Raw genomic sequence first — 26,010 nt, 5'->3', positions numbered from 1 at the left:
GGAGCGTGTTGTCCAGGTTATAACTTGTCATTTCCTTCAAATTTTGGAAAGGGAGAGCAAAAAGCACCTGAGAAAGGCGTCCCGCTGCTGTCAGAGATGCTCCGCGTTCCAGTTCACAGCAGCAAACATGTTCCTTCCTCCCTTTCCTTTAACACAACGCTCTGAAGGCCAAGATAACCCCTTGTCTCCTGCACAGCCTCTTCCCTCCGGAGGCCTCAGGGCACCGATCACCAATCAGCCCAGAAACCCTCTGTGCACTCCCTGGGTGCTCCTAGGTCTGCAAAGGTTTGTCTGAATTCTGAGGAGTTCCCTGGGCACCTGCTGAGTGTCGGTCGCTCATACGCCCATTCCTTCTTCCTTTTTAACAGGGAAGTAAATAAAAGCAGCAGTGGATGGAGTTCCTTCAGGGGTGGGTGTTGTTTCCAGGAATCTCCTGGAAACTCCCACCCCAGTAGAAGATGATGTTGGCCCCTTAGCCATGGGGACCCTGAGTTTCTTTAAGGGGGATTTAGACATTCCAGGCAAATTCCAGACGAACTTAACTAGCACTTCGGGCCCTATGTACATGTGTGTACTTCTGAAATCACCAAATCTTTAACCAAATACGTCAAGTGGAGACGCACACCACCTCCCGCATTTCCCTCCCATGCGGGCCCATCGGGGCCTTGTGCGAGGCATCAGGTGAACGAGCTGCTCCCTCCTGGCTCACGTGCTGGCTGAGCCCTGCACACATCCCCTACCCCTGGTCTCTCTGACCCTCCTGCCCTCTAAGCCTCTTCCTGCCAAGATGAGGTAAGGAAGGCAGCGCCCTCTAGTCCTGGCACTGGGCTTCACTTCACCCTCCCCAGCCCTTCTGTGCCCAGAGTGTAACCCACATTACAGCCAATGCGGCATCGTGGAGAAGCAACCAGAGCAGAGACATGGGGACCGCAGGGCTGCCCTGCTGGCTGGGGGCAGCTATGGGTGACAACCGCGTTCCATGACCGAATCCCTCGGATTGCTGGGTCCTGTTCCTACTTGCTTACCTGTAGAAGGCATTTACAGCTCCTTGCCAGAAACAACAGTACAGTGTCTCAAAAATGCTAGCAGGCTCTGTGTTCAGTATGCACTCGCAAAGGGTTTGTTGGCTGTGGTCCTGCAAAACGAGCCCAGTTTGAGGTATGCCATGGAAAGGTCACAAGCAGAGCACGATGAAAGACTCAGGTTCCAGGTATTCAGACACGATTATGCAGATTTCCCGAGGAGCAGGGTGGCCAGACCACGTGATGGCTGAGGTTACACAAAGCACAGTTGAATGTTGAGTCTGTGCCTGCGACAAGGGCTAACTCAAGACCTCAGGTGAGCTGGAGGAATGCAGAGGCCACTTGTTGCCTGTGCTGGCGTCCGGGAAACAGCTCTACCAGGAACTCATTTGGGTGACAAGAGCGTGCCCTGTGGAGGAAATGCTGTGCCCAAACTTGGTATCCAGCTGGAAGCACCAGTCGGTTTAAGAAAAGTGATAAATCAGCAGTGACACCAGGACAGACTCTGACCTGCTGCTCTCAGCGATTGGCGACTCTTTTGGTTTGGGCCTGTTCCCAATGACCAGGCAATGGAATGAATGGTGACTGTGGATCTTGGGGTGGGGGTGCAGGGGACAGAGGAAAAGCTGGAGAACTGTTGCATCTGAGTTTCCCTGGGATCAGACAAGCTTCTCCAATGCTACCAACCTGCCACATTACCTAAGATGGGCTATTCACTTCATAAATGAGAAAAGTGGTGATACCTGCCCAATTAGGTGCTTTAGATGAATGCGTGGCCCTTGGAAACCACACTGGTGAAGTGGTATGAATGATAGTGGATGCCGGTGTTAGAATGCCAGTGTGGCTGGTCTGAGCCAGGCCTTGGTGGCATACCCTGGTGTCACCTGCCTTGTCACTGCCTGATCAGCCATCTGCCTGGGCCTGGGGATTTTTGACAGCCAATTGGCCTGGAGAAATCTACCTCGCTGCTCTTAATTAGAAACAAAAAGAAAGAGAAGTCAGGTTTTGGCGTCAGTTGTCAATGCAGCTCATATCCACTCACCATGGGCACCAGCAAGTTTCCCAAGGACGGTCTGGGTGCCTTCCCTCTCTGACTGTGAGCAAGTCAGCCTCACTGCTCAGCTTGGACCTCAGCCACGGACCCCATGTTGTTTAGGTGCTGGATGAGGCATGTCCACTTGGGATCGGAGGAGAATAGAAACAGGAAAAAGGCAGAGAGTCACTGGGAAATGTTTCATGTCTGCTGGCTCATGACAGGAAGACAGTTATAGACTGTGTGAGGAGCAAAGGCAAGAACAGATTTATACAAGGAATGAGAGAGGGAAACCCTGCAGACCGTTCAGGAACAGGAGGTCGCGTAGTACTTTCTGTGTGAACGGCATGGGGACATGAGGCTAGAGGTCAGTGTGGACACAGCCTGGAGTGGACTGAGTCAGGACATAGCTCCACTTGAGATTCTCTGGAAAACCTGAAAAGGTGAGCAGCAGTGAATGCAGGGCTGGTTGTTCCTCTAAGACTTGCTGGTGTTCTTCTACTGTCTGAGCCTGGCCAGTTCAGGATTTCTGCAACCTCCCAGCAATGTCTCAGCTATAATGTGTGTCTGCAGACATGAGCCTTTCTCAGCCCAGGGGAGTCCAGCCTCTCCACAGTGTCCTGAAAACCCACACAGTGTTTCAGATTGAGTGGCGATAGCAGAAAAGTGGCTGGAAAGGACTGTCCCTCCCTGGCAGGCCCACCTTGGCTCATCCAAGGGCCCCCTGGAAGGACTCTGAAGGCTCTGGACACAGTCATAGCTTCCCCCCAAGTATTCTGCTCTCAGCGGCTTGAAGCTGGGAGCCTGTAATGGGCACACGAGGTGAGCCCACGGGCTATGGCGGTGCTGTTCTGGGCTCTGTGTTGTGGAAGCTTCAGCTGTGTTTGCGAGCAGCTCCCGTCCCATGGAGAGCCCTTGGAAGGCACTCCACACAGTCTCTTAACTATAGGTCCTAAAACAGGCAGAAACTGAGTCAGTGATTGACAAGCTCGGCCCAGACAGATGGCCCCCCAAGTGAGTGGGTCAGAGTAAACGTGGTCTGGGCGCAGCCACACTGAGACACTGGGAGGACCTGGGAGTAGCCATGCAGCCTGGGTCTGGGGCAGGCCCCTGTCCTGTACAGGCAGTTTTCTGGGAAAAGGGGGGGTAGGCAGCACTCCTGCTGTGGCCAAGCCCAGTGGAGAGAATTTTGAAGGTTGATGGGCTCAGGGTTTGAGTGGGCAGGGGGCCTGGTCTGAAAGGGTGGAGCTGTCCACCAGGGATGCGGGAATGTTCCACATCTGCCTGGACGGCCCCTGAGTCAGCCAGGGGTCTGCTGACCTGCTCCTGGGAGGTCCGAGCTCATGGGGCTGAGCCAGACCCACACCTCTCCTCCTCCACTCACTCCCTGAGGGCCGAGACCCCAATGCGCCTGGCCTGATGGCTGGGCGGCCTCTCCCTAACTTGACCTGGGTTTCCTGGAACAGACCAAGGGTCTGGCCAGTGTGTTTTGTGACCATGCTCCCGTGCAGAGCTTGTGTGGCCAGCCTGGGCCAGTAGGGGGAATGCTGGTGCCCAGGAGCTGCTTCAGCACGCTCCTGCCAAGGCCAGTGTTCCCGGGCCCAACGAGAAGCTGCTCCTGTCCCCCCAGACTGGCCTTTCCCGGCTGACTAGGAGCAACTCAGCACAGTTTTCTCCTTCCTTTCACCTCAGACCTGCCTGACCAATGCTCTCCAAACCCCTGCGATAAGGAGGGAACCCAAGTCTGTCAAGACCTCATGGGCAACTTCTTCTGTCAGTGCAAAGCCGGCTGGGGGGGACGGCTCTGTGACAAAGGTAAGGCCACCACAACTGTGGGACAGGGTTGAGGGTGTGGGTGTTGGGACCTCCCTGCAGGGCTGTCTGAGGATCTGTCTCCCTTCCATTGCCCTCTCCTTGCCCCATCCCCCTCCCTGCCCCACTCAGGACACAGCCAGGATGGCCTGTTCTGGCGGAGACAGGACTGGGGACGCATGGAGGTGCCTGCTGCAGGCTGTCCTAGGATCCAGGCCCCTTGATGCCCAGCCTCTGCTCAGCTCTCAGTGAAGAGGGAGGAGATGGGCAGTAGGGCACCCTCTGCCCCTCAGGTCATCAAAAGAGCTAGAACATTTAGACAGTACGGGAGGCCCTGCTTTTGCCTCCTAGGACAGGGCACAGCTTGAGAAGCCATCGGTTAGCTTCTTGAGAGAACTGGGGAGGAGCAGCATGATTCCTCTCTGAGCGTAGGACTGGAACAAAGGAAAGAACCACCATAGAGTAGTTGGAACACCACACGGGAGCGTGGGGGCTGCCCCTGTTAACCTCAACCCCCACTGACTGAAAAAGGGAGGAGAGTAATTTCCTCTCCTGCCTCCCTTGACTTGGCAGCTGTGCAGTGTCAGCAAAGAACCTGCACAAAAAAATCACCCACGACCTGGGTAGAACCTTTGGGTGGAGAGTCCTGTTGCACCTTAGGGCTTCCTGGTGTTCCTTCCTGGGGCAGCGAGACCGAGGGAAGGCCTTGCCCGTAGGTGGTCTGTGAGGGCTCAGCTCAGCTTGTGCAGGGTTTGGCCAGGTTGTGTTTGGGCTTCGTTGCCCGAGTGTGTCTGTCTTCAGGCAATTTTGACTTCTGCCCTCCTCCCATGCACACTTGGAGGGCCACAGAGCTGGGACCATGAACTGTCACTGTCCACAGCCCTGAGGGGTCTCCTGCCCTTCTGCCCATGATCTGAGGGTGGATGCAATGGAGATAGGCTCCAGGTGGGTTGTATGTCACCTCTGGGCTCTCCCTAGTTCTTCTGTGTCCTGTGTGTGCCCAGATGTCAACGAATGCAGCCAGCAGAATGGGAGGTGCAACCAAATATGCTACAACAAGCCAGGCAGCTTCCACTGTGCCTGCTACAGTGGCTACTCACTCTCCCCAGATGGCAGGACCTGCCAAGGTAAGGCCCTGCATCCAGGACCCACGGGCTTTTCCAGACCTCTCTCTTCACCTCCCAGTTGCCCTCCTCTCTGCTTCTCCCCACTTTTACTTTTGCAGTTGCCAAATTGCTGAAATTGGCAGTCACATTTGGTCTTCTGCAAGAGACTGCTGGCAGTGGCTGGTTCCTTTGGTTCGGGAGGGGATGGGAGGGGCAGGGAGGAGGGAAGAGGGGTGTTTTGCAGAAAGAGCACATGCCCAGGCATGTCAGCAGCCACAGGGATCTGCTCAGCACCACGGCGACACAGGATGATTCACTGTGTCTGCGAACGAGGCCGGCCCAGCCGAGGAGACGGAGATCTGTGCTCCGGGAGGGGGTGTGGTTGCCGGACCTCCTTCCAGTGCCCCAGATTCTGCAGGCTTTTCTGTGCAACTCAGAGCCCTGGACTTTTCAGAGGCCATAGGCAGGGGACAGGGGGGAGAGGCACCAGTCCCAGGGGTCTCACCTGTCCACACCTACCAAGCTTATTTCCCTAAGGCCCCCTCCCTGCCCAGTTGCCAGCATTCCTCTGGGAAAGGCCTACTCGTTGAGTAAAGCAGGAGGTGGGTCAGCACCCCACTTTGTCTTCTGCTTTCAGACAGTCCAGTCTGGGGCTCCCCACTGCCTGGCACCCTGAGCTCACCCCAGAAGAACACTATAAACTAGTCCTGTCCTCTCCGCTTCTCCCCAGGTATTGCCTGGTCAAAAGCACCATGGGCTGCACAGGAGCAGCACCCCACTTTTTAGGGGTCACTTCTTCCTCTTCACCCTCCGATCCAGACATGCTAATGTTTGTCAGGCTGCAGCATCCCTGAGAGTCTGGGCATGTTTCTTAGTGCTGCCAGCAACGCACCCAGGAAAGGGGCCAGGCAGTGTTGAGGGAAAAGCAGCATCCGGGCGAGAGTGCAAGGCAGGCCTGGCCCCACAGGGCAGGTCACTGCATCGGGACAAGAGTGCTTTTCCCCATCAGAAAAACAATTTCCACTTTTGTCCACATCAGTGGTCACCATCCCTGATGACCCAGGAGGTAGTCATTCCCTGGAGAGAATTCCTTCCTGAGTGCACAGAGGAACCCATTTCCCTTTCTATCTGCCTGCCTCAACCTGAGACCAGCCACCCTCTATCAGGGTTGCCAGCCAGGCGACAAGTCCAGACCTGGCTCTTTCACGGCCCGAGGAGAGGTCTTGCAGCTTGCAGGCAGTGTCCTGAGGAGCAGCTGAGGACATTTTTGGCAGATTTTAACAGAGCACCCAGTGGTCTCTATTCCCCGAAGACCCCCGTCCCTCTCTTTCTTCTCTGCAGAACAGGAGCTTTTCAGCTCAGGGCTTGCGTCTGCTGTGCCTGCAGCCACAGGGGAGTTCCTGGGGCTTCTCAGACTCATTGTCAGGTTCCAGGATGGGGCCCTGTACTGGGCTCTTTGGATGCAGGCTGTGGTGCTGTCACTGCAGAGAGAAGCCCTCTTTTAGAAAGCCCTGCTTTCACCTCCTGGAAAGTCCTCAAGTGACCAAATTGCCAGTCTACTTTCAACCTCCCACCACGTTTGTGAGGCTTGAGGAGGACACGGTAGTCTGAGAGGACCCCTCCATCCTGTTGCCTTTTCCCCCAGGACAGCATGTGGGACAGTGGGGTTATGCACCTACCTGCGTCAGGGGCTACAAGGCACTCTTGTTAGTATGACAGATTAATAAGTAGTTGATGGGAGGAGCCCCACCCTGGCGGCCAGGTTTCAGGGTGTGCCTGCAGATACTGGCTCTCACACACCTCTCTTCTCTTGGCCATCATTATTTCTTTGGGGACTTTGGGACCCCAGACCCAGGCACAGGAGGCTGTAGGGACTGTGACCCATGGACGAGACTGGACTTTTCCATCCTGCCTTCTGGGTCAGACCGTGAAATGCTGGGAGGGAGGAAGTGGGGGTCCGTGCACCACTGCTTCGAGCACTGTCCATGCACAGCATCAGAAAAGTGGCACTGGGCTAATGAGGTTGGGGCTCAGGACTGTCCACCATCTCTTGTTGGCTGCAGGAAGGGACGGGGCAGCCCCAGGCTGCATGGCCGGGCAGGTGGGCCAGGCTGGTGCCTCTCCTAAGGGGAGAAGCAGATGAGGGCCCCAGTGGAGGAGGGGGCTTGGCACCTATTTCAAGGCTGGTGGGCACCTTGGCCAAAGCACATACATTGAAATTGGGCCTGGGCACAGAAACACCATCCGCCTGCCTGCCCATGTACAGCTTTCCTGTATCACTGCACTCTGTGGTTAACAGTTGAATGGTGGCCTCTTCAATGGGCAAAGTCAGGATGGCTGAGGAGAAAGGAGGACGGAGTGGAGAGGGCTAAGGCCATGGAGGTCCCAAGGAGCGGGGTTGGGGCCTGGTCTGGGCCCCCAGCTCCACCCACTGCATCGCAGCGGGCTCTGTGGCAGTGCGGTTGCTGTGGGAGAAGAAAGGGAGATGACTTGGGGTCACAGTGGACACAGTGGGATTCAGGGATCCATCTGCTTGCTGTTTCTTGTGGGAAGGGACAACCCAATGCTAGGTCCCCTGAGATGTGGGAAGGACAGACTCCCGTCAGGAGGGAGTCCCTGGTGCTTCTGTGCAGCTCATTCCCTACAGGTGTTCCAGGCCAGCCTCTGGGATTTGTGAGAAATGCAGCCCCTTGTGTCCTCTTTGCCACCTGAGTCAGAAAGTTGGGGGTGGGCCATCCTGGTTTAGCAGGTCCTGCAAGTGCTCTTGAGAAGCTAGGGCCTGAGGACTCCTGTTTAGGAATGTCATGGAGGGGCCAGCAGTGCCCATTCTGTCTAACTGCCGTGCCCAGCCTGTGGGGACAGGTCACTAGGCACTCTTGGCTGCCGACTCGGAAACATCCAGAGGCCAATCATCTGCCCAGATCAGAAGCTTTCCTGGAGCCAGTGAGGCTGACAAAGCATGCAGGTGGCGCTGGAGCTTTTCCTGCAGTTGTGGCAGGATCTTATCAACTGTGGTCAGTTGGCCCTGACAAGCCATCCTTTGTACAGGGCGGCCACTCTAAGAGGGTAGCCCCATGCCCTGCGGCCCCATGGGTGAGCGTGGTGCCCATGCAGGAGAGCAGAGTCTCCTCCCTGCTCCCAGAGGTTCTCTGCCTGGTGTCCCTGGTATGGCTGGTGCCGTCTGGACTCACCCCTGCACTTGATGAAAGGAAGCCAGTTTTCTAAGCTTCCAGACATGGTGTTGGCCTGCCTGGCTCCTGAAATAGAATACAGGTTCAGAAACATCACCACAGATCAATACTGATAAAGAACTCTGAAGTTTTATAAACTTCCTCTTGGGTAATACGTGCTGTTTGTGTTGGCTCATTCCTACCATCCACGAGCAATGTCACAGTTTTGATGTTTGAAAGCCTCTGTTTGGTAAACTGCCCTTGTAACAAAATTAGGAATAGTTGCAAAGCTTTGTGATACTTATGTTGCTATCTGAGGAATTGCAATGCTATTTGAAGTAACAATTGCACTTTGTAGATATTCCTTCTGTTGCTGAAGGAAGTGGGTTTTTAATGGCAGGGTTTTTCTGCTAGTTTGTTGCCAAAGTGGCAGAGTGAATGGAAACATCAGGACAGAGCCTTGAAGATGTATCATTACTGGGTGTTTGATTTTCAATGGACAGAGGGGGTGTGAGCAGAGTGGAGGCCTTGTGGTGGAGACCAGGCCAAGGCACCTGGGGATGCCAGCAGGGCAGCAGGCAGAAGGGGCTCCAGGGATGCAGAGTGGGACTGCAGTTCAAAAGGACCCTGGGGTTCCTTTTTTTTTACCTTTCTGTGCTGCAATTATTTGAATTAAACAACAATTTTGTGTGCACCCCTAGCCAAGCAGTGCCCTGTCCAGTGTCTGAAATTTACCTCATTCGGGACCCTAATCAGAAATGTGCCCCCATCCCTACCCTGGGTCCTGGCTGCAAAGTCCAGGGGATGCAAGGAAGGGGAGAGGCAGGAGGGGAGGGGAGGCCGGAAAGAATGGAGGGGAAGAGGGCAGGGCCGAGATCAGGGGAACCTGGGATTAGAGATGCCCCTTAGGGGCCTGTTCTCAACCAACCAGCCAGGGCAGCAGCAAATTTCCGGCTCACTGCTGGTAGGCCTAGGCTGTCCTTATCAATCTGGAAAACAGCCATGGTCTTGTCCACTGGTTTTTCTTACAGATGTAGACGAATGTACTGACGCAGACGCCTGCGGAGAGGCACGCTGCAAGAACCTGCCGGGCTCCTACTCCTGCCTGTGTGACGAGGGCTACGAGTTCAGTTCCCAGGAGAAGGCCTGCCGAGGTACCCATCCCCAGCTGCCGTGGGCACTACACACATACACACACACACACATGCACCACACACATGTAAACATGTGCACTCTGTGCATACCAGTGCACGTGCCACACATCACACATGTGCACACCACACACATATGTGCATAAATGTGCTTCTTGAGGCAACTGGGCACCTTCTCCAACCTGCCACAGACACAGAGAAAAGATTCAACGAGGAAATGCTACTGTGCTCCTGTGGCAGACTCGGTCTTCTCTCCAGCCTCAGCTCAACCTGCTGTATTTGGGGACAGGCCTATAAGATCTTACTTCCTCTGCTGAGTCCCAGCCATGTCCTCGGGGAGCACAGAGAGACGTTCTGTCTCATCAACTTCCTGCCGGGTGCCCTGTGGCTGCTCACTCCATGAGGGAGAAGATGGGGGGTCCTGGCCTCCTCTGTCTCCTCTCCCGAGCAGTCCCTCGTCCCCTCAAACACCCTGAGGACACCTATCAATGCCCCCAAACCTGCACCAGAACCTTCAGTCCAACGGTTGCATGGATGTGCTTTGTATGCTGACCTGGGAGCATCCGCGGGCTTAGCTTGTCCAAACATCCTCCTTTACCTTACGCAGTGACTCCTTCCTGGGAAAGAGCAGAGGACGTGCAGGTGTCTGAGACCGGCTGGGCCTGGGCACTAAGCATGACCACGGAGGCTGGGGTGAGGGGAGCTGTGGAAGGAGAGGTCTCAGGGCTGACTGCCTCCTGAATCACAGTTTAGACTCCATTTTCATGGGGAGCATGCCACATGTGTGATCAGATAGAAAGCATGTGTGATTTCCCAGAGTGAGGCTGAGGACATTTCCCTTGTGGCCTGCAGATGTGGACGAGTGTGCAGAGGGGCGCTGCGAGCAGGCCTGTGTCAACTCCCCAGGGACCTACACCTGCCACTGCAATGGACGTGGGGGCCTCAAGCTGTCCGCGGACATGAACACCTGTGAGGTAGTACCCCCACCCCCATAGCCAGGACACTCCGGCCAGACCGCCACATTTGACTGGGCTGTCCAAATGGGCTCTGTTTGTGGCCAGTTAGCCACTGGCTGGGAGAAATGCTTTTGCTGAAAGTCCTGGTATTCTTGGGGCCACATGGAAGGATGTGGGATGGGAGACATGCTTGTCCTATTCTGGGTGTTTGGTTGTAGTTCTGAAATCGCTACAACTCCCTACTGCGCCACTGAGCAGGTGGTGTGGACCCTCAGTGTGAGTCACTCACACATGAACGAGCACTGCCTTGCCCCCCACGCTTGTTCAGGTTCTGAGGCGGCTGTGTAGTCAGTGCCTCCTACTAGGAATGGGGGAGAAAGCAGGCCCGCTCTGGCCGGCCACTAACTGTCCCCCTGGGCACTCACACCACTGTGGTCCTCCTGGGCCGTGGAGAAGCTGTGTCGTAGAGCAGGGAACTTTCCAGAAACAGCAGTTTCCAAGCCCTCCATATTTTATTTATTTTACTATATTTTGTAGTTATTGTTCTCTATACTTTTCTACAAGTTTGAAAAGTTTCACAATTAAAAAATAAAAGTAAGAGGGAAATCATCAGGGAAGGAGGGCAGTAGCATACCAGAAAGAAGCGCTGTGGGATGTACAGCTGTAAGCACAGGAGCTCAAGGCTTCTGGAGAGATCTGAGCTGAGCCTCACCTGGAAGCCACCACAGGGCAGCTCAGGTTATCACAGACTCTGGGCATTTCCGGAAGAAGCCGGCTCTGACATCGCAAGCCGGCTGTGCTTGTGTGCAAGGCGCCCAGGCTGGGCGGAGGCTGTGGGAGGACGCAGAGGGCAGGCCCGGTGTTCCGACGGGCCCGCGTCAGTGGGAGAGGGGCTGAACCAGGGTGTGCCCCCGCCTGACGCTCCTTGCTCCCGTTCCGACAGGACATTTTGCCATGTGTGCCTTTCAATGTGGCCAAAAGCATGAAGTCTTTGTACCTGGGTCGCATGTTCAGAGGGACACCCGTGATCAGACTGCGCTTCAAAAGGCTGCAGCCCACGAGGTGAGAAGGTGGCTTGCATAAAGCAAAACCAACCCACGAGGGGCCCAGGGAAGTGGCCGTCTGATGGCTCCACCTCCCCATGTACCCGGGCTGGCACCCAGAACGGTCCTGGCCATTCTGGCCATCAGCTCAGTCTTGGCACAGATGCAGCCACAGTTCAGTTTCGGTGAAGGGCTCTTGGTCCGGACGAGCAGGGTGTCTCCCAGAGAAACTCTGCGTCCAGTGCCTGGGGTGGGGTGGGGGTGAGGCGTGGCCCAGGCTTGCCACGTGGCCCTGGCCTGCTTACCTGCTGCTCTTTCTGAGGCCAGTTTGAGCTCTCTCACAAGGAAGGAGGCCGTGAGCCGCCAACCTTTTCGTAACTGGTTTGTTTCTTGGTGTTGATGCCCAGACTGGTGGCGGAGTTCGACTTCAGGACCTTTGACCCCGAAGGTATCCTCTTCTTTGCTGGAGGCCATCGAGACAGCACCTGGATTGTCCTGGGTCTGCGGGCCGGCCGACTGGAGCTGCAGCTCCGCTACCATGGCGTCGGCCGCGTCACCAGCAGCGGGCCTGTCATCAACCATGGCATGTGGCAGACGGTGAGTATGGCCACCATTGCCCCTCCTGGGCTGGCCTAGAGTCTCCCGGGCTGAGGGCCCCGGGCAATAACTGCTGCACTCACACACTCAACATCAATGGGTACTGCACGTGGCAGGACAGGCCCCTCAGAAGCGTACGCTCTGATGGGGCATTATCTCGTCATGCAATCGGAGTGTGGCTCTCGCTTTGATAACTGTGATTCTCAGCAGGGGTGATTCCGCCATGGGACACCTGGCTGTGTCTGGAGACAGTTTGGTGGGTGGGAGGTGCTGGCACTGGGCTGGGACCAGGGGCTGCCAGATGCTCTGTGGTACACAGCATGCTCCACCGCAGAGAAGCCTCCCGTTCAGATGTGAATGCTACTGCAGCTGAGAACACTGGAGTGAGGTCCAGGCACCTGCTCTTACCTACGTGCTGCCTGACCAGGCTCCAGCAAATCACCTGTCAATGTAGGGCAGGGTCAGAGGTGACACATTGACACCCTCTCGGGCTCTAGCTTCTGGAGTCTGCTCTGTTCCTGCTGAAAGCCAAGTGCACTCACACTTAGGTGCCTCTTTATGGAGAACGTCCTGGATGGACCTGCACCTGGGGCAGGTGCCGCACTGTTGGCTTCGGAGCACTCTGCCCTGTCCTGCATCCCAACGCCTGGAGCGAAGCGGCCTGTCATACAACAGGCTGCTTAATTGGAAGTGGGCTTTTAGAAGTAAATACTTGAAAGGTAAATGGGAAAAGCATTCTCTTTTCCTTTAGACGTGAAGATAAAATGGAAAATTTCACCCCGGCCTCTGTGAATAAAAACATTGTAGACGTTTGCTAACATTTCCATCCTGTCAAGTAATGTTTAGTTCCTTCTTTCCTGACTTCTTAAAGCACGAGTATCTCCAAAGCAGCAAGAAGGGTGCCATCAGCAAAGCTACAGATAAAACAATACACCTGGAAGAAGGCAGCCTCAGGGGGTGAGGAAGCAGACACTCCACAGGAGGGAACTCAGTGCTCGCCATTGTGGGGCACCAGGGGTGCTGGGTGGGGCCGGGGATGGTGCCCCAAAGTGAGAAAGTTGGAGGAAGCATGCCCCGTTGATCACAGCACCTGCCCCACCCGAGACATGACCTGGTCATCGAAGAGCAGGGTCGGGCAGCTCCGTGATGATTTCTCTCCATTCTCCCCTTTCTAACCACTCCCTGCCCCAGCAGCTCCTCACAAACACGTTCTTTGGACCAAATTCAAACCCAAGTACCTAGATGTTTCTCCACGTTCGCCCAAAAGGAAATGATAGACTCTAGGGTGTTAGGAAGATACACAGTGTATTGAGTGATAGGTTTTTAAATTTTCTACTGAAAAGTAGAAAAGAATGGAAAGTTTTAGAATGAACTCGTGTTCATTCAGCATTCAGTGTATGCCAGGCACTGAATTAACTGTTGGAAATTTAGAAATAAAATGTATTTTCCTGTTTTTAATGGTGCACAGCTGAGGATAGGAAGGACCAAAACAGGAAAGCAGCAACATCAGGCGTGACCCAGTGGGGTGGTGACATCAGAGCTGAGCCAGTGGGGTGGTGACATCAGAGCTTACCCAGTGGGAGGGTGACATCAGGCCTGACCCAGTGGGGTGGTGACATCAGGCCTGACCCAGTGGGGTGGTGACATCAGGCCTGACCCAGTGGGGTGGTGACATCAGAGCTGACCCAGTGGGGTGGTGACATCAGGCCTGACCCAGTGGGGTGGTGACATCAGGCCTGACCCAGTGGGGTGGTGACATCAGAGCTGACCCAGTGGGGTGGTGACATCAGGGCTGATCCAGTGAGTCAGTGATGTCGGGCACGATTCCCACTCCCTGGCTGAGGCTTTGGGAAGGGCCCTGACACAGGAGATGAGAAAAATGGCTCCAAGCGGGTTCCCTTGTAGGGAGAGGAACTGAGGGGAGGCGGTGCTGGGAGGGAACCTGTCAGGGCCTGAGCCACGCCACTGGCTGCGTGGAAGTTGTGTGGACACACAGGCGGGGAGGAGGTGTAGGTGATGAGTGTAGTCAACCAGAGGTTGGGTGCTCCTGGTCCTCGGTGGCGACAGATGTTGTCCTCCTGTGTTGGGGTGTCTCTTGGCTCCTGGTTGTGATGGAAACGTGTCCCCCCTGAGTCTGGGTGTCTCTTGGTCCTAGGTGGTGATGAATGTGGTCACCCTGAAGTTGGGTGCCCCTCAGAAGGTACACTCCCACCTCTCAAAGTGCTGGTTTTCTTCAGATCTCCATTGAGGAGCTGGAGCAGAATCTGGTCATCAAGGTGAACAAGGATGCAGTTATGAAGATCGCAGTGGCTGGGGATCTGTTTCAGCTGGACAAAGGACTGTACCATCTGAACCTTACCGTGGGAGGCATTCCTTTCAAGGAGAAAGACCTTGTCCAGCCTGTAAGTGCCGTCATTAGTCCCTGGGGTCAGAGCCTGGAATCGGTCTGAGGACAAGGTTTAGCCATGAGCTGCCCTATGTTTAGCACTCACCAGGTTTGGCGAAGGACCCGGAGGAAGGTCAAGTTTTCCTAGAAATGAACAAGCAGCAGGGTGCAGCTTAGATCGTTAATCTCACCATCTTTGTCTATGAGACTCATTTGAGTTTTCATCTGAATTGATAATAAAAATGTCTCTTTTGCATTGGAGATAAAACACAATGAAAATTTTCTTTAAGCAATCAACTTTTTTGGACAAGTCCTAGGAACATTTGGGTTTTAACCCTGCCAGGATTTCCATAGGAGAAAAAGGCCTAACGGGGAGGTCAGTCCTGCCCTTTCTCACCCTTCCCTACACCACATGCCTTCGCTCCATCGTCTGTTTCCCCATCTCCCAGCATGCTGGTGTGAGAACCCTTGGTACTGTGGTGGTGATTCCACCCAACAAGACGAATGAGTTACGTTGGTTCTGAATGGTGGGTGCTATTAGCACTGTCTTCCCTCCCGGGGTGGGTGAGGGGTGTCCTGCACACGCCCCCTAGTATCAGACTCCATTCTAGGGCTTCCATCCCACAGTTACTGTTCACACTTCTTGTGCCTCCTCATTTTACAGAGAAGAGCTGAGCTACCCTCGTTTGCTCAAAACCATACAGCAAGTGGTTGGCTGGGCTGGAATTAATATTCCCAACCCCTGGACTTACATTTCCACAGGTGCTTCTTGGGTGCTGGTCAAGAATATACAGTTATACAGGCACAACTGCTGTGTAAGTGTCACCTCGTCCCACATCTTTTTCGTAGGTAGTCAGTGCTCTTCACTCTGTTTTAGGAGTGTGTTTTATGAGATGCAGACAGAGCAAGTGGGGTTCGCCACACGATGCATGTTCTTCTTACTCTGCGATGGAAGGAGGATGCATTGCATTTGCTACACTCAAAGGTAGCCTGCAGTGATCAGTTTCCAAGTGCAGAGCCCCTTTGTGAAATAAATAACCTCTACAAGTAGGATTTGTCCATGTTGCAGTGATTTCCACGTGCCTGAGCCAACAAGGTGCCCCGTTGGTCTGACGAGGGTGGCACCAGCCACATGGCCTCTTGTCATGGTATCTGGGAGTCTATGTGGCGCCTACGAAGCCACCGGGATTCCTCTGTCTTTCCAGATAAACCCTCGTCTAGATGGCTGTATGAGGAGCTGGAACTGGTTGAATGGCGAAAACACTGCCATCCAAGAAACAGTGAAAGTGAACACGAAAATGCAGTGCTTCTCTGTGACAGAGAAAGGGTCCTTCTACCCTGGGAATGGATTTGCTTTCTATAGCCTGGATTATGGTAAGTCTTGGCTCCTACGTTGGGATGGCTGTGGCTGTGCTTTAAGCCAATATATACTAAAAAAGAGAAACACCAAGAAACAGCTTCTGACCTGGGATGGCAGTGTCAGGGATAAGCTGGTGCCCACCACGGGCTCCGGGGCAGAGAGATGTAGCAGAGAGAGCACAGGCCCCACCTCTCAGGGGCACCACTCCTCATCAGTTCTAAGTTAGCCAGTGAGCAAGAAATGACAGATGGAGAGAAGACGGCTGACCTGCTCGTGCTGTGGTGGCTGAGACAGGGAGTCTCAATAGGATGTGAAGTATCTAAGAGGGTGCTTTGCAGAAAGTTCTGAGACAACACAAGCTTAAGTTTGTCCAGGTGGATGGAGAAGCTCTCAAAAGTGTACTTGACATTGCAATCACCAGTGACTCATGAGGAGTAAAAAAGGGGCAGTATCTAAAAGTCACAGTGTGACAGCCTCAAGGACTCCAGTGAACTCAAGTTTTAAAAGAAAGGGAAGAACTGGAGGGGGAGAAAGGGCCATCTGAGTAGAAGCAGGTGGCCCAGCCCAGTAACCCTGCCAGGAAGGCTGACATTCTCAAAAGAATTGAGGCTTATCAAGCCAATGTTGAAAGCAACAAAGGAGGTTTTCATTTACACCCGGAGAAGGAAAATGAACTCAAAAGCAACATGAAGCTGGTGTGTGATATGTACATGTAGCAGAAACAAGGCGGGAAATGGGGCAGACTAGAGGGTGTGGGCAGGTGTGAGTGGGCCCAGGGCCCCCAAACACTGTTTGCACACACTGAGCATATGTGTGGAGAGGCGGAGGGGTCAGGCCTGAGGTTAGTTGGAAATCCCTGTCCATCAGCGACCGTCGTTTAGGGGTGACTGCAGACAGTCGGGCCAGCACCCTCCCGGCTTCTGTAAAGCGGGCGGGGCCCTTAATTGCTTCACACACAGCACATCTATCTCTTTCCTTTTATTATCAAATTAGTGACAATCTACAGCCAAAACAAATAATCCTAACGTGCTAATAAATGAGCATTCACTTAAACATAAACTTTACGTGAGATGAATTAATGTTCCAAATCACATATGTTATAAATAGCCCAACGACAGAAACACTTTTCTGAGGATGTCAGCACAAACAGTGTGGATTGGTGGTGGATGGATAAGCAATTGTGTTGTTTGACTCTGGACTCACAAGATTTTCCCTAATCTTTTGCTGACCGTGTTTCCCCGAAAATAAGACCCAGCTGGGCAATCAGCTCTAATGCATCTTTTGGAGTAAATATTAATATAAGACCCAGTATTTTATATTACATTATATTATATTATATTATATTATATTATATTATATTATATTATATTATATTATATTATATTATATTATATATTATAAGACCCGGTCTTATTTTACTATAAGTAAAATAGTACTTATAGTAAAATAAGACCGGGTCTTTTATTAAGTTTTGCTCCAAAAGATGCTTTAGAGCTGATTGTCCGGCTGGGTCTTATTTTCGGGGAAACACAGTAGATAGGCTTTAAATTAATCTTTGTTTGTTGAGCATACACCAGCTGAAGCCCTTATTGTTGTCACTATGCCTGGGTTCCTAGATCTTAGTGGCTTTTGAGCTTGAGAATGTTAGGAGAACCATGTATCCTGGAAAATATACATGCACAGAACTGTGCAAGCTCTTTAGGGCGGGTTCCTAAGCTCCCTGGAGCCTTCCCGTGGAGCCCACATCCAGAGCCTTGTCTGTCTGATAGCTCTTACGGGAGCTCGCTGGGCCTCTGTGGCTCCTGCCTGCCACCCCCCTGGTCTAGGCAGGCTCTGTGGGACTCCACATGCTCCCTTTTCCATAGCCCACTGCTACCCAGCCTCCCGACACTGCTGCAATGGCCATCTCTCCTGGGGCCATTTCTGGCTATGCCCTGCCTCTCTCCTCATTCCCACACTGCAAGAGTCCCACTCTGTTCCTAAATTCTGAGCATAAGGTTAAACACACACTCAGTTTTCCCTCTGCTCATCCACTCAGGATGGCAGGCAGCACACTCCCTCCTTCAGACCTCACCTCACAAGTCACCTCCAGCCCCTAGTGGAACCTCCAAGTTCAAGGACGATCCGGCGAGTTCGGAGGAGAGGAAACCTGGTCCTCCCTCCTTAGCAAGACAGGCCATCCTCAGAGCTCTGCATCGCCGTCCCGCTTTGTTTCTTTGCTTTGATTGTCAGACACATTCCATGTCCTTAAAGGTATTTTTGAGACAAGAACCACTCACTCCTAACCGCACCTCCTAATACAGTACATACATTATTCCTTTAGTCTTCATCTTTATACATACAGATCTAGAACATCACCATAATGTTGAATATAAAAATCGTGATATAAAACATTGAATTCTTTTTTCATTCAATAGAAACATTTTTCATGGTGTAACAAAGACATTGCTCCAATGTCTGCCATTGTATAATCTCCAATGACTGCCAACGCTCCCACCCCTGGACGCAGGGTAGTCTGCGTACCATCTTTGCTGTACGGCTATGACCTGAAAGTTCTATGACAGCGAACTCCGAATGGTTTTTACAACTCTAAGCGTTTTTAATAAATCTTGAACTATACCATTCATGTCCACTTTACCATACAGAAAAGACTCATGGGAAATTACAGGTTCTGTACTCTTCCCCTCTTCAGCAGTTCAAAATTGGTTTGGACGTACTGGGTCTCAAGGGCTAAGAAGCCCTGGGCGGGAGTGGGTGTGTGGCAAATCCCACACTGTGTCTGAGAAAATTTCCCAAGGAGAGTTGAGGTGCTGGTGCCTTTAAAAATGCGCTGACAACCAGCCATGTGCCTAAATCCCATCAGCGGGGACACTTCCCAGAGAACATTCTCCCTTCACAAATAAAGGGAAAACTTGTTAACAGAGGAAAATGCTGTGTGTGTGTGTGTGTGTGTGTGTGTGTGTGTGTGTGTGTGTCTTTGTGTGTATTTGGTTATTTTTTTCCCAAGTCTATGTGCGTTCAATTCAATGAACAATTAATGAGAACTGACTATAATGGACACCACTTAGGGAAGAGGACCCACACGTAATTCGAGGAGCTCACAGTCCAGGGGGGAAGAGACGGAAACCTGGGTCATGACACAGCCTTCATGCTAACATCAGCCTGAGCTCGAATATGTGCAGACATTGCATCAATGTCATTCTGCCTACACACACTTCTTCATCAGGACTTTGAAGTTCTTGTGAGGTAGAAACACTTAAAAACCAAGAGGGTGGAGGTTTTCTTCTGGCTTTTTCATCAGCAGATGATTCAAACATAGGGAGGGAACTTAGGGTGGGATTTGCCCTTGGAGAACCAAGATCCAGCCCTTTCTACCAAAAGGTATTTTTTGGAACTGTTTATGTAAGATATATATAGATAGTATACACATATTTAATTTAGATGCATTAGATATGATATATCATATGAATAGTCACTCCACTGAGGTGTTAGAATAGTAAAAAAGTTGCAATTCAGAATATAAAATTGTATGTAGTCTGTTGGAATGGTGCTCGTGGCAGCTTCCATTTGCATTGCATTTTAAATGCTCCAAAGTACTTCCAACCTGGTAGAACTGCCTGAAAGTCATAGGTGAGGTGCAATGGGATTGAACTATAAAGCTCCAACACGTTCTTTGGAAAGAACTGAATCCTGCAAGAGAGGAGGTGGAGGAACCCGGGGAGGTGGAAGTGCACGGCCACGTAGCACACCTGTACCTGCGGCTCCAGCAGGTCTGAACGGCTGGTCTGGTAGTTCCTGGAAGGGGTGTTCAGGGCACAGGCATGGCCAGGAAGCAAGCAGCCATCCTCTACTGTCCCCAGTACCGTTAGACTCTGGCTGGAGCCTGAATCAAGTGCCCGGTTGTCTTGTCACTTCCCAGCTACGGGCTGTTGGCTCAAACAGCGATGGCTTCTTCAGAGTTCAGCACTGAGTTACCATACTGCTTCCTAGGTGCTTCTGCAGCCAGGCCGGCATGTGTGCCGCCAAGGTCAGGGCAGGGAGCTGTCGCTGGTACAGTTTTGCTCACTCTCATCTTTCCCTCGTTTGTATTGCTTCCTGATGTGCCGCCTTCATCGCAGCACGAATGTCTCCGGACGTCGGGACTGAAACAACCTGGGAAATAGAGGTCATGGCTCAGATCCGCCCCGCCACCGACACGGGGGTGCTGTTCGCACTGGTGGGGGGAAACCACACCATCGCCCTCTCCCTCGCCCTGGTCGACTACCACTCCACCAAGAAGCTCAAAAAGCAGGTACCACTTGTGTGCTACCCCAAGGGTAGAGGGGCTGCCCCAGCATTCAGTAAACAACCATCGGGGCTATCCACCCTTGGGGCGCCAACTGCTTTTCTTGGGGTCAGGTCACCTATTCCCTGCCTCTGGAAGTTCTGTTCCCACCTTCACCAGAATTGAATGAGCCACACTTGGCTTGGGGCATTGTTGACATGAGATCACCTGACACTGTATGTCAGGTGATCTCTACGTCAAAGCCATTGTGGGCTGGGGAGGCCAGGGGCCTGCGCGCCAGCTGTACAAGGGGGGTGACCGTGCCACCTATACAGTTGGCCAGCTCTTCGGTTTAGAACAATTTGAATTAGTTGCTTATGTTTAAGTCAGATGCTTTCACTAACAAACTGAGATTTCCCGTTTCTCTTGAAAAGTCAGATGTGCAAACACAGCCTGGACCTTCTGAGGGTGGCAGAGGCAAAGCGCTGAGTCCAGCCGCCCCCTATGCATGGCCTGCCCTGTCCACTTTAACGCCGTCCCCACCACTCCCTACTGCCTCCCGACACTAATCAGCTACCTCTGGTCTTGGGCTTCCTGTTTTCTCAGAGAACAGCTAAGAGTCACTAGAAATAGGTTTTGTATTCTTTCGCCTCTGTCTAAAGTGGGAAAACACGGCTGACCCAGCGGGGTACACATTCCCCAATTCACCCTGCCCTCAAAGGCAATTGAGCTCCTCTGCTAAGCAGGACGAGGCAATAACAGGTTTAGGTGGCACCCAGACCCACTCTCCACCACTGAGGCGCGGGCCACACAGTCTAGGGCCGCCTTCACTTTAGTCCCCAGCATTTGGAATGAAAACCTCTGGTGACCACCCAGGTAGAGAGAGTGACGGAGGAGAGGACAGTGGCTGTGCTGTCAAGTTTCTGTTGTGGGTTCTCCGAGCGTGTTTCTGGCCCGAGTTCATCGTGCTGTTTCTGCTCTGACATCGGAGTGTGATGCTGGCCCGTGTAATAGAGTGTGTTTCTGTGCTGTGTTGTCGGAGCGTGTTCTGCCCAGCATGAGCGCCCCGGGCTGCGGGGCCCAGCTGCCTGCTGGGAGGTTTGTTTGCTGCCCACCCTTGCTGCTCTGTGGCCGTGGCTTCACGTGGCAGTTTCATGTGGGAAAGTGCACATGTCTTGTGTTCCTGGTCACAGGCACACTAATGGCTTCTAGTCAGTTTCTGTTTCAGCCAGTGCACATCTGTCTGTATGACTGGAATTGTGGTTCCCCTGCTGACTCCCGGCCTGAGCTGGTATTGCTTTATCTGTTCATCCGCTGACATGTTGGAGGGGGCCCTGGAGGCCTCCTGGCTGGCCCCCTTGCTTCACACATGTAGAAAATTAGTCCCACACCAGCAAGCCGAGGAGCACCCAGTCCGGCCTCCTGAGCCCTGGAACACTTCCTGGCGGTAGGAGACCCTCGCCCCAAAGCAGGCTCGGAGTGTGGGGAAGACCCGGAGGCCTCTAGCCCAGGACAGGACATGAAAGGGTCCAAGTTTTGGGGATGCGCAGCCCCCATCCCTGCATGCTTAGGTGTGCTTCTCCCCTGCAGCTGGTCGTCTTGGCCGTAGAGAACGTCGCCCTGGCCCTGATGGAGATCAAGGTCTGTGACGGCCAGGAGCATGTGGTGACCATCTCTGTGAAGAAGGGCGGGGCCACCCTGGCAGTCGATGGCACCAAGGGACAGAGCGAAGTGAGCCCTGCGGAGCTGCAGGAGAGTCTGGCCATCCTCGGGAGGCACCTACAGGGCTCCGTGCTCACCTTCGTCGGGGGGCTGCCAGGTAGGGCTCCCTGTGGGCTACACACACACAGGGTGGAGGCACCTGCTGTGATGACCATCCCCCAACTCGCTCACCCCAAACTAAACCTGGGCATTTCTGTACTGAGATGGACTTTCTGTTTTAAAGGAACAGAAAATACAGGTAGGTTTATTGGCTGGTATTGTGATGCCTTCATTTTCAATGCCAGCTTAGCAGCTTATCGGTGAGTCTGAGAACATGATTACTGGAGACAAGTGTTGGCCTGAACCGGCCCTGCCTCCCCTGCATCCTCCGGGAGCAACTACCTAGCATGCATCACACAGTGACTCTGGCCAAGGCCCATGGGGAGGGTCAGCTGACCAAGGGCCATGCCCCAGTGCCCCAGGCTTGCCTTCTCCCTGAACCCAGGTGTGCAGCCGCTGTGGCAGTAGCCAGCAGCCCCTCCTGTGTCCGGGAAGGGCCAGTGTACAGCTGCCTCCGACACACTGAGCAGATGGAGTGTGCTTGCCGTGTTGCCTCTGGCCGTGAGCCGAGCGATCAGGACAAAGTGGTAAAAAGGCAGACGGAAGCCGGCTGCTTATGTAAGCCAGGCTATTTGCGTCCATTGCGCAGCGCAGGTTTTCACTTGCTGCAGATCGCAGGATTTCTGTCTTGGCTACCAGACACAAACTCCATTTAGTTCTAATAAACAAAGCTTTGAAGAGGGTGAGAGGGCCGACAAGCCCTGCAGCATGAATGATTCATTTGGGCCAAGAAGATAATATTTATTTAACTGATTTGACTATCTGTGTGTACGTCCTGGAGGGTTAAAGGGGAGGGTGGTATCTTGCCAAAGCCTGATGGGCAGATGTTTAGTGCTTGCCTGTGGGCATGTAGTCAAGTGGGATGGCAATATCCTGGAAGGAAAGGAAACAGTGCCCTTGGGTAGCAAGCTCAGGGCTCAGTGTGGGCATCGCAGTGGGGGATGCAGAGTGCAGGGAGCGGAGCCTCCTAAGACGGTGTTTGTTCTTTCCCTGCTGCCCAGATGTGCCGGTGGCCTCCGCGCCAGTCACGGCCTTCTACCACGGCTGCATGACGCTGGAGGTCAACCAGAAGGCGCTGGACCTGGACGAGGCCTCTTACAAACACAGCGATATCACATCACACTCCTGCCCCCGTGTCGGGCAGGCCAGCCCCTAGACTGACCACTGCTGCAGGATGAGAAGCCACAAAGCACTCCTCACGCTTTCTTTTCAAAACAAGGAAGGGAAGGCATCAGCCACCCCAGCTCGCCTTATGTGAGCAGCTCCCCAAAACACTGACTCCTCGCGAGCTGAGTTTCCTTCGAGACCTTTTCTTTGCCTTGTAATATATGTGTAAATAGTGGAGAGAACTAATGTTAACGACCCAGAAGCACACCTCCCCCCTCCAAAGTGTCCTGCGTGAAGCTGGGCTCCAAGGAGCCAATAGGAGGGTGGAGGCAGGAGGTCTGCACATGCCAGAGCGGACCCAGGAAAATAATTCTGTTATTTTTATTACCACATGCTTCTTTCTGACCTAAAACTATGGAAAAATAAAATATTTACAGAAACCTTTTTAACTCTGTGTGGGCAGGCTCTGCTGCTTGCATCTTTAGCACTCAGCAGCTTGGGGTAAAAGGACAGAAGAAAGCCTTGATGCCGTTGGTCGGTGGCCTCGGGAGGCCTTGTACACAACCGTGACTTTTGGAATTTCCCTAATGCTGACCCTGCGCAGAGCTGGCCAGTCTGTAAAAGAGATAAGCCCACTTTACTCAGGAAGAGGCAGGCTGACCCCTGGGTGCCCCTCGAGAGCAGGGCAGCAGCGGTGGGTAAATGAAACAGTGCAGGGTCAGTACCTGCTCATTTCTCTCTGGACAAACCCCTCCACCTCTCAGCTTCACCTTTTTTTTGAAAAGCTGTGAACAGAGCTGACATGGCACTTGGTCTGGTGTCAAGTGCGCTGGCATCAGGAGACCTGGTTCTACTTGCAGCTCCCACTGTGCCAGGCTCCTGGTCTGTACCTGACGGGTGGTGGAGTAGACCGTCCTCAAACATGACAGGCAACAAAAATCAAGGCTTGTGGTCCTCAGGGGGATACCAAGACTTGAGGTCAGAAGCTACAGTGGGACACGTCCATTCTGTGCCTGATGTGACTGCTGGGGAGGGGGCCTGTGCCCACAGCCGGTGGGGCCATTGCAGCAGGCTTTCAAGCAGAGGGTCCCAGAGACGTTTCCCGCCTCTGGTGGGGGTTGTATCTGATGACTGAATGGTTCCTGCAAGACAAATTCTTCTGAGGCAGTCGAGCAAGTTTCGGCTGTGTTTACTTTGCAGATCTTATTCCTCAGGAGGCAGTGAAGTGTCCCATAGCCCTGTCATTTCTCATCATGGAGTTAATTCCTAAAAGCCTCGTTAACTAAGCACAGAATCAGGCAGTCTGGGTTTGGGTGTCTTCACGTCCTCCTTGCTGTTGAACGTGAGTGTATAAGTCACAACTTGAACCGGAGATAAGCGGGGTTTGGAAGGGAAGGTAAAAGCCTGAAGAATCCACCCACAGCTACATGAGGCGCACACACAAAGCAAAGTGGGCCGTGGTGCCACTGGAGGAAGAGAAATTCCCCTCTAGATTTCTAGAAAAGAGGGGCATGGTCTCGAGGACCATACCAGAGGCCCCTGCCTGGCTGTTGCTGAGGTGGAATGACTCCAAATGCACCAGGTGGGAGGAGACATTGTCCCTCTTTACCTGGTAGATGGCACACCCTTGAAGGGATGGGGGTTCCCACGATACTGGGAGAAGCAGGAAATCACCCATCAGGAAGGATCCCCGCACTCCAGGCCAAGCTCACCTCAAAGATGAATAAACTGAGGTGTGAAGATACAAAGATGAATAAACAGAAGGCGGAAGTGGTCAGGCCCCCTAAGTCACAGCAGGGCTAGCCAGAGTAGCTGGGGTGAGCCCTACTACGGGTGTGTTCACCAATATGTTTGGGGCTCCTACTGCCCTGAACACACTCCTTGCTCCCCAGCCCACCCCACAATCCCATGTGTGTGTCAGGACACCCCCTCTGCCCAGCACACCATGGGGACATGGCACAGCTCCAACAGGCTATGCTGGCTGCGTCCTTTCTGTTGTTCTTTCCAAACCTTTGGCAACATCTGGATGGAAGTCCTGTTGACTCAGGACTTCAGAAAACTAGTCTAAGAGGTTCTTCAGGTAATTTTCCACATCAGCGCATGAGAAATAAGAGACGTTTGGAGAGCGCATGTCAGGCAGTCTCTGAGCCGCTCCAATCAACCATGTCCTCATGAAATATCCATCTCTAGCCAAGGTCCTGTGTGGAAGGACAGTCCTCACCCAGCCTCTTGGGTTTTCCCACTCTTGGTCTGTGACAGAGGTGGACACGTGTACCAGCTCACGCTGTAAGTGGACCCCAAACTCAGGCCCCTTGTGCTGGCTGCGGGACAGGCAAGTGGCCTGGTTGGCTGGTCTGGTCAGGTCGGGGCTTAGAGCTGTCTGACGTAACGTCAGGCCATCCATCTGGGGCCCGATGGCCCAGTTCCTGGGAACTCTGGTGTTGAGCAGGAGGACCCAGGCAGGGATGCCCTCTGCTCAATGAGCAGGAGGTCTCACCCCAACTCTGATGCCCATCCCTCCCTGCACCTCCAGCCGGCTGAGCACAGCTTTGAGAAGCGTGGGAAGCACAGTGCCACCATGCTGCCCACCAAGCTGGCCTCCTACAGCTGCAGGAACCCAAAGCCAGTGTGGGGGCCTGATCTGTTTCTCACCCTGTCACTGCAGCATTTCCCGCAGTGCTCTCTGAGTTTTGTTCACTGTGGAGGCGGCTCTGGAATGTTCTTGTGGAATGCTCCCCTGGCCATCTGAAAGTCTCCTCCGGCCAGCCTCAATCCTCTCAAGAAGGCCAGGACGGCCAAAATCAGGGAGGACACATGCTGAGCTGTGGGCTGAACAGTCTGCAAGCTTCACAGACACACATAACGGAGCCCAGCATCTTAAGGGCTTTCTCACCACCTTGGTTCATCTCCTGTCCAGGGAGAGCTAGGCACACATCTGTTTCCTGGTGTGGTTTCCTTAGACTTGCACTTGGGTGCCAGAGGTTATTCTAACTATTGCCAAGAAAAAGCTTCTAGCAAGTACAGAGCCAAATGCTGCGATACATTTCCCAGCTGTGCCAGCCAGGTTGGTGTCCTCGCTGCTACCCAGGCCAGGCAGGGCTGGGCTGCAGAGGAGGCCTGGACAGATGGGGAGTTCCATGTCTTCTGAGTCTGCTCTATGGAGGAGGAGCTGGGCGGAGCTG

General features: G+C 53.3%; 1 protein-coding gene across 1 annotated transcript in view; it reads left to right on the top strand.

Annotated features, from left to right (window-relative positions):
- Window positions 1-26,010, top strand: part of GAS6 (growth arrest specific 6) — a 44,841-nt gene extending 18,831 nt beyond the window's left edge. Inside the window, exons 5-15 of the mRNA XM_033104558.1 lie at window positions 3,748-3,870; window positions 4,872-4,994; window positions 9,175-9,297; window positions 10,147-10,268; window positions 11,194-11,312; window positions 11,701-11,890; window positions 14,128-14,292; window positions 15,482-15,650; window positions 19,755-19,927; window positions 21,491-21,719; window positions 22,723-26,010. Coding sequence (XP_032960449.1) covers window positions 3,748-3,870; window positions 4,872-4,994; window positions 9,175-9,297; window positions 10,147-10,268; window positions 11,194-11,312; window positions 11,701-11,890; window positions 14,128-14,292; window positions 15,482-15,650; window positions 19,755-19,927; window positions 21,491-21,719; window positions 22,723-22,877 — 1,691 coding nt within the window. The 3' untranslated portion in view covers window positions 22,878-26,010. The remainder of the gene's footprint in view (window positions 1-3,747; window positions 3,871-4,871; window positions 4,995-9,174; window positions 9,298-10,146; window positions 10,269-11,193; window positions 11,313-11,700; window positions 11,891-14,127; window positions 14,293-15,481; window positions 15,651-19,754; window positions 19,928-21,490; window positions 21,720-22,722) is intronic.

The sequence above is a fragment of the Rhinolophus ferrumequinum genome, chromosome 4 (assembly GCF_004115265.2).
Source record: "Rhinolophus ferrumequinum isolate MPI-CBG mRhiFer1 chromosome 4, mRhiFer1_v1.p, whole genome shotgun sequence".
In the NCBI taxonomy this organism is placed as follows: Eukaryota; Metazoa; Chordata; class Mammalia; order Chiroptera; family Rhinolophidae; genus Rhinolophus; species Rhinolophus ferrumequinum.
This window is presented reverse-complemented; position numbering and strand designations above follow the sequence as displayed.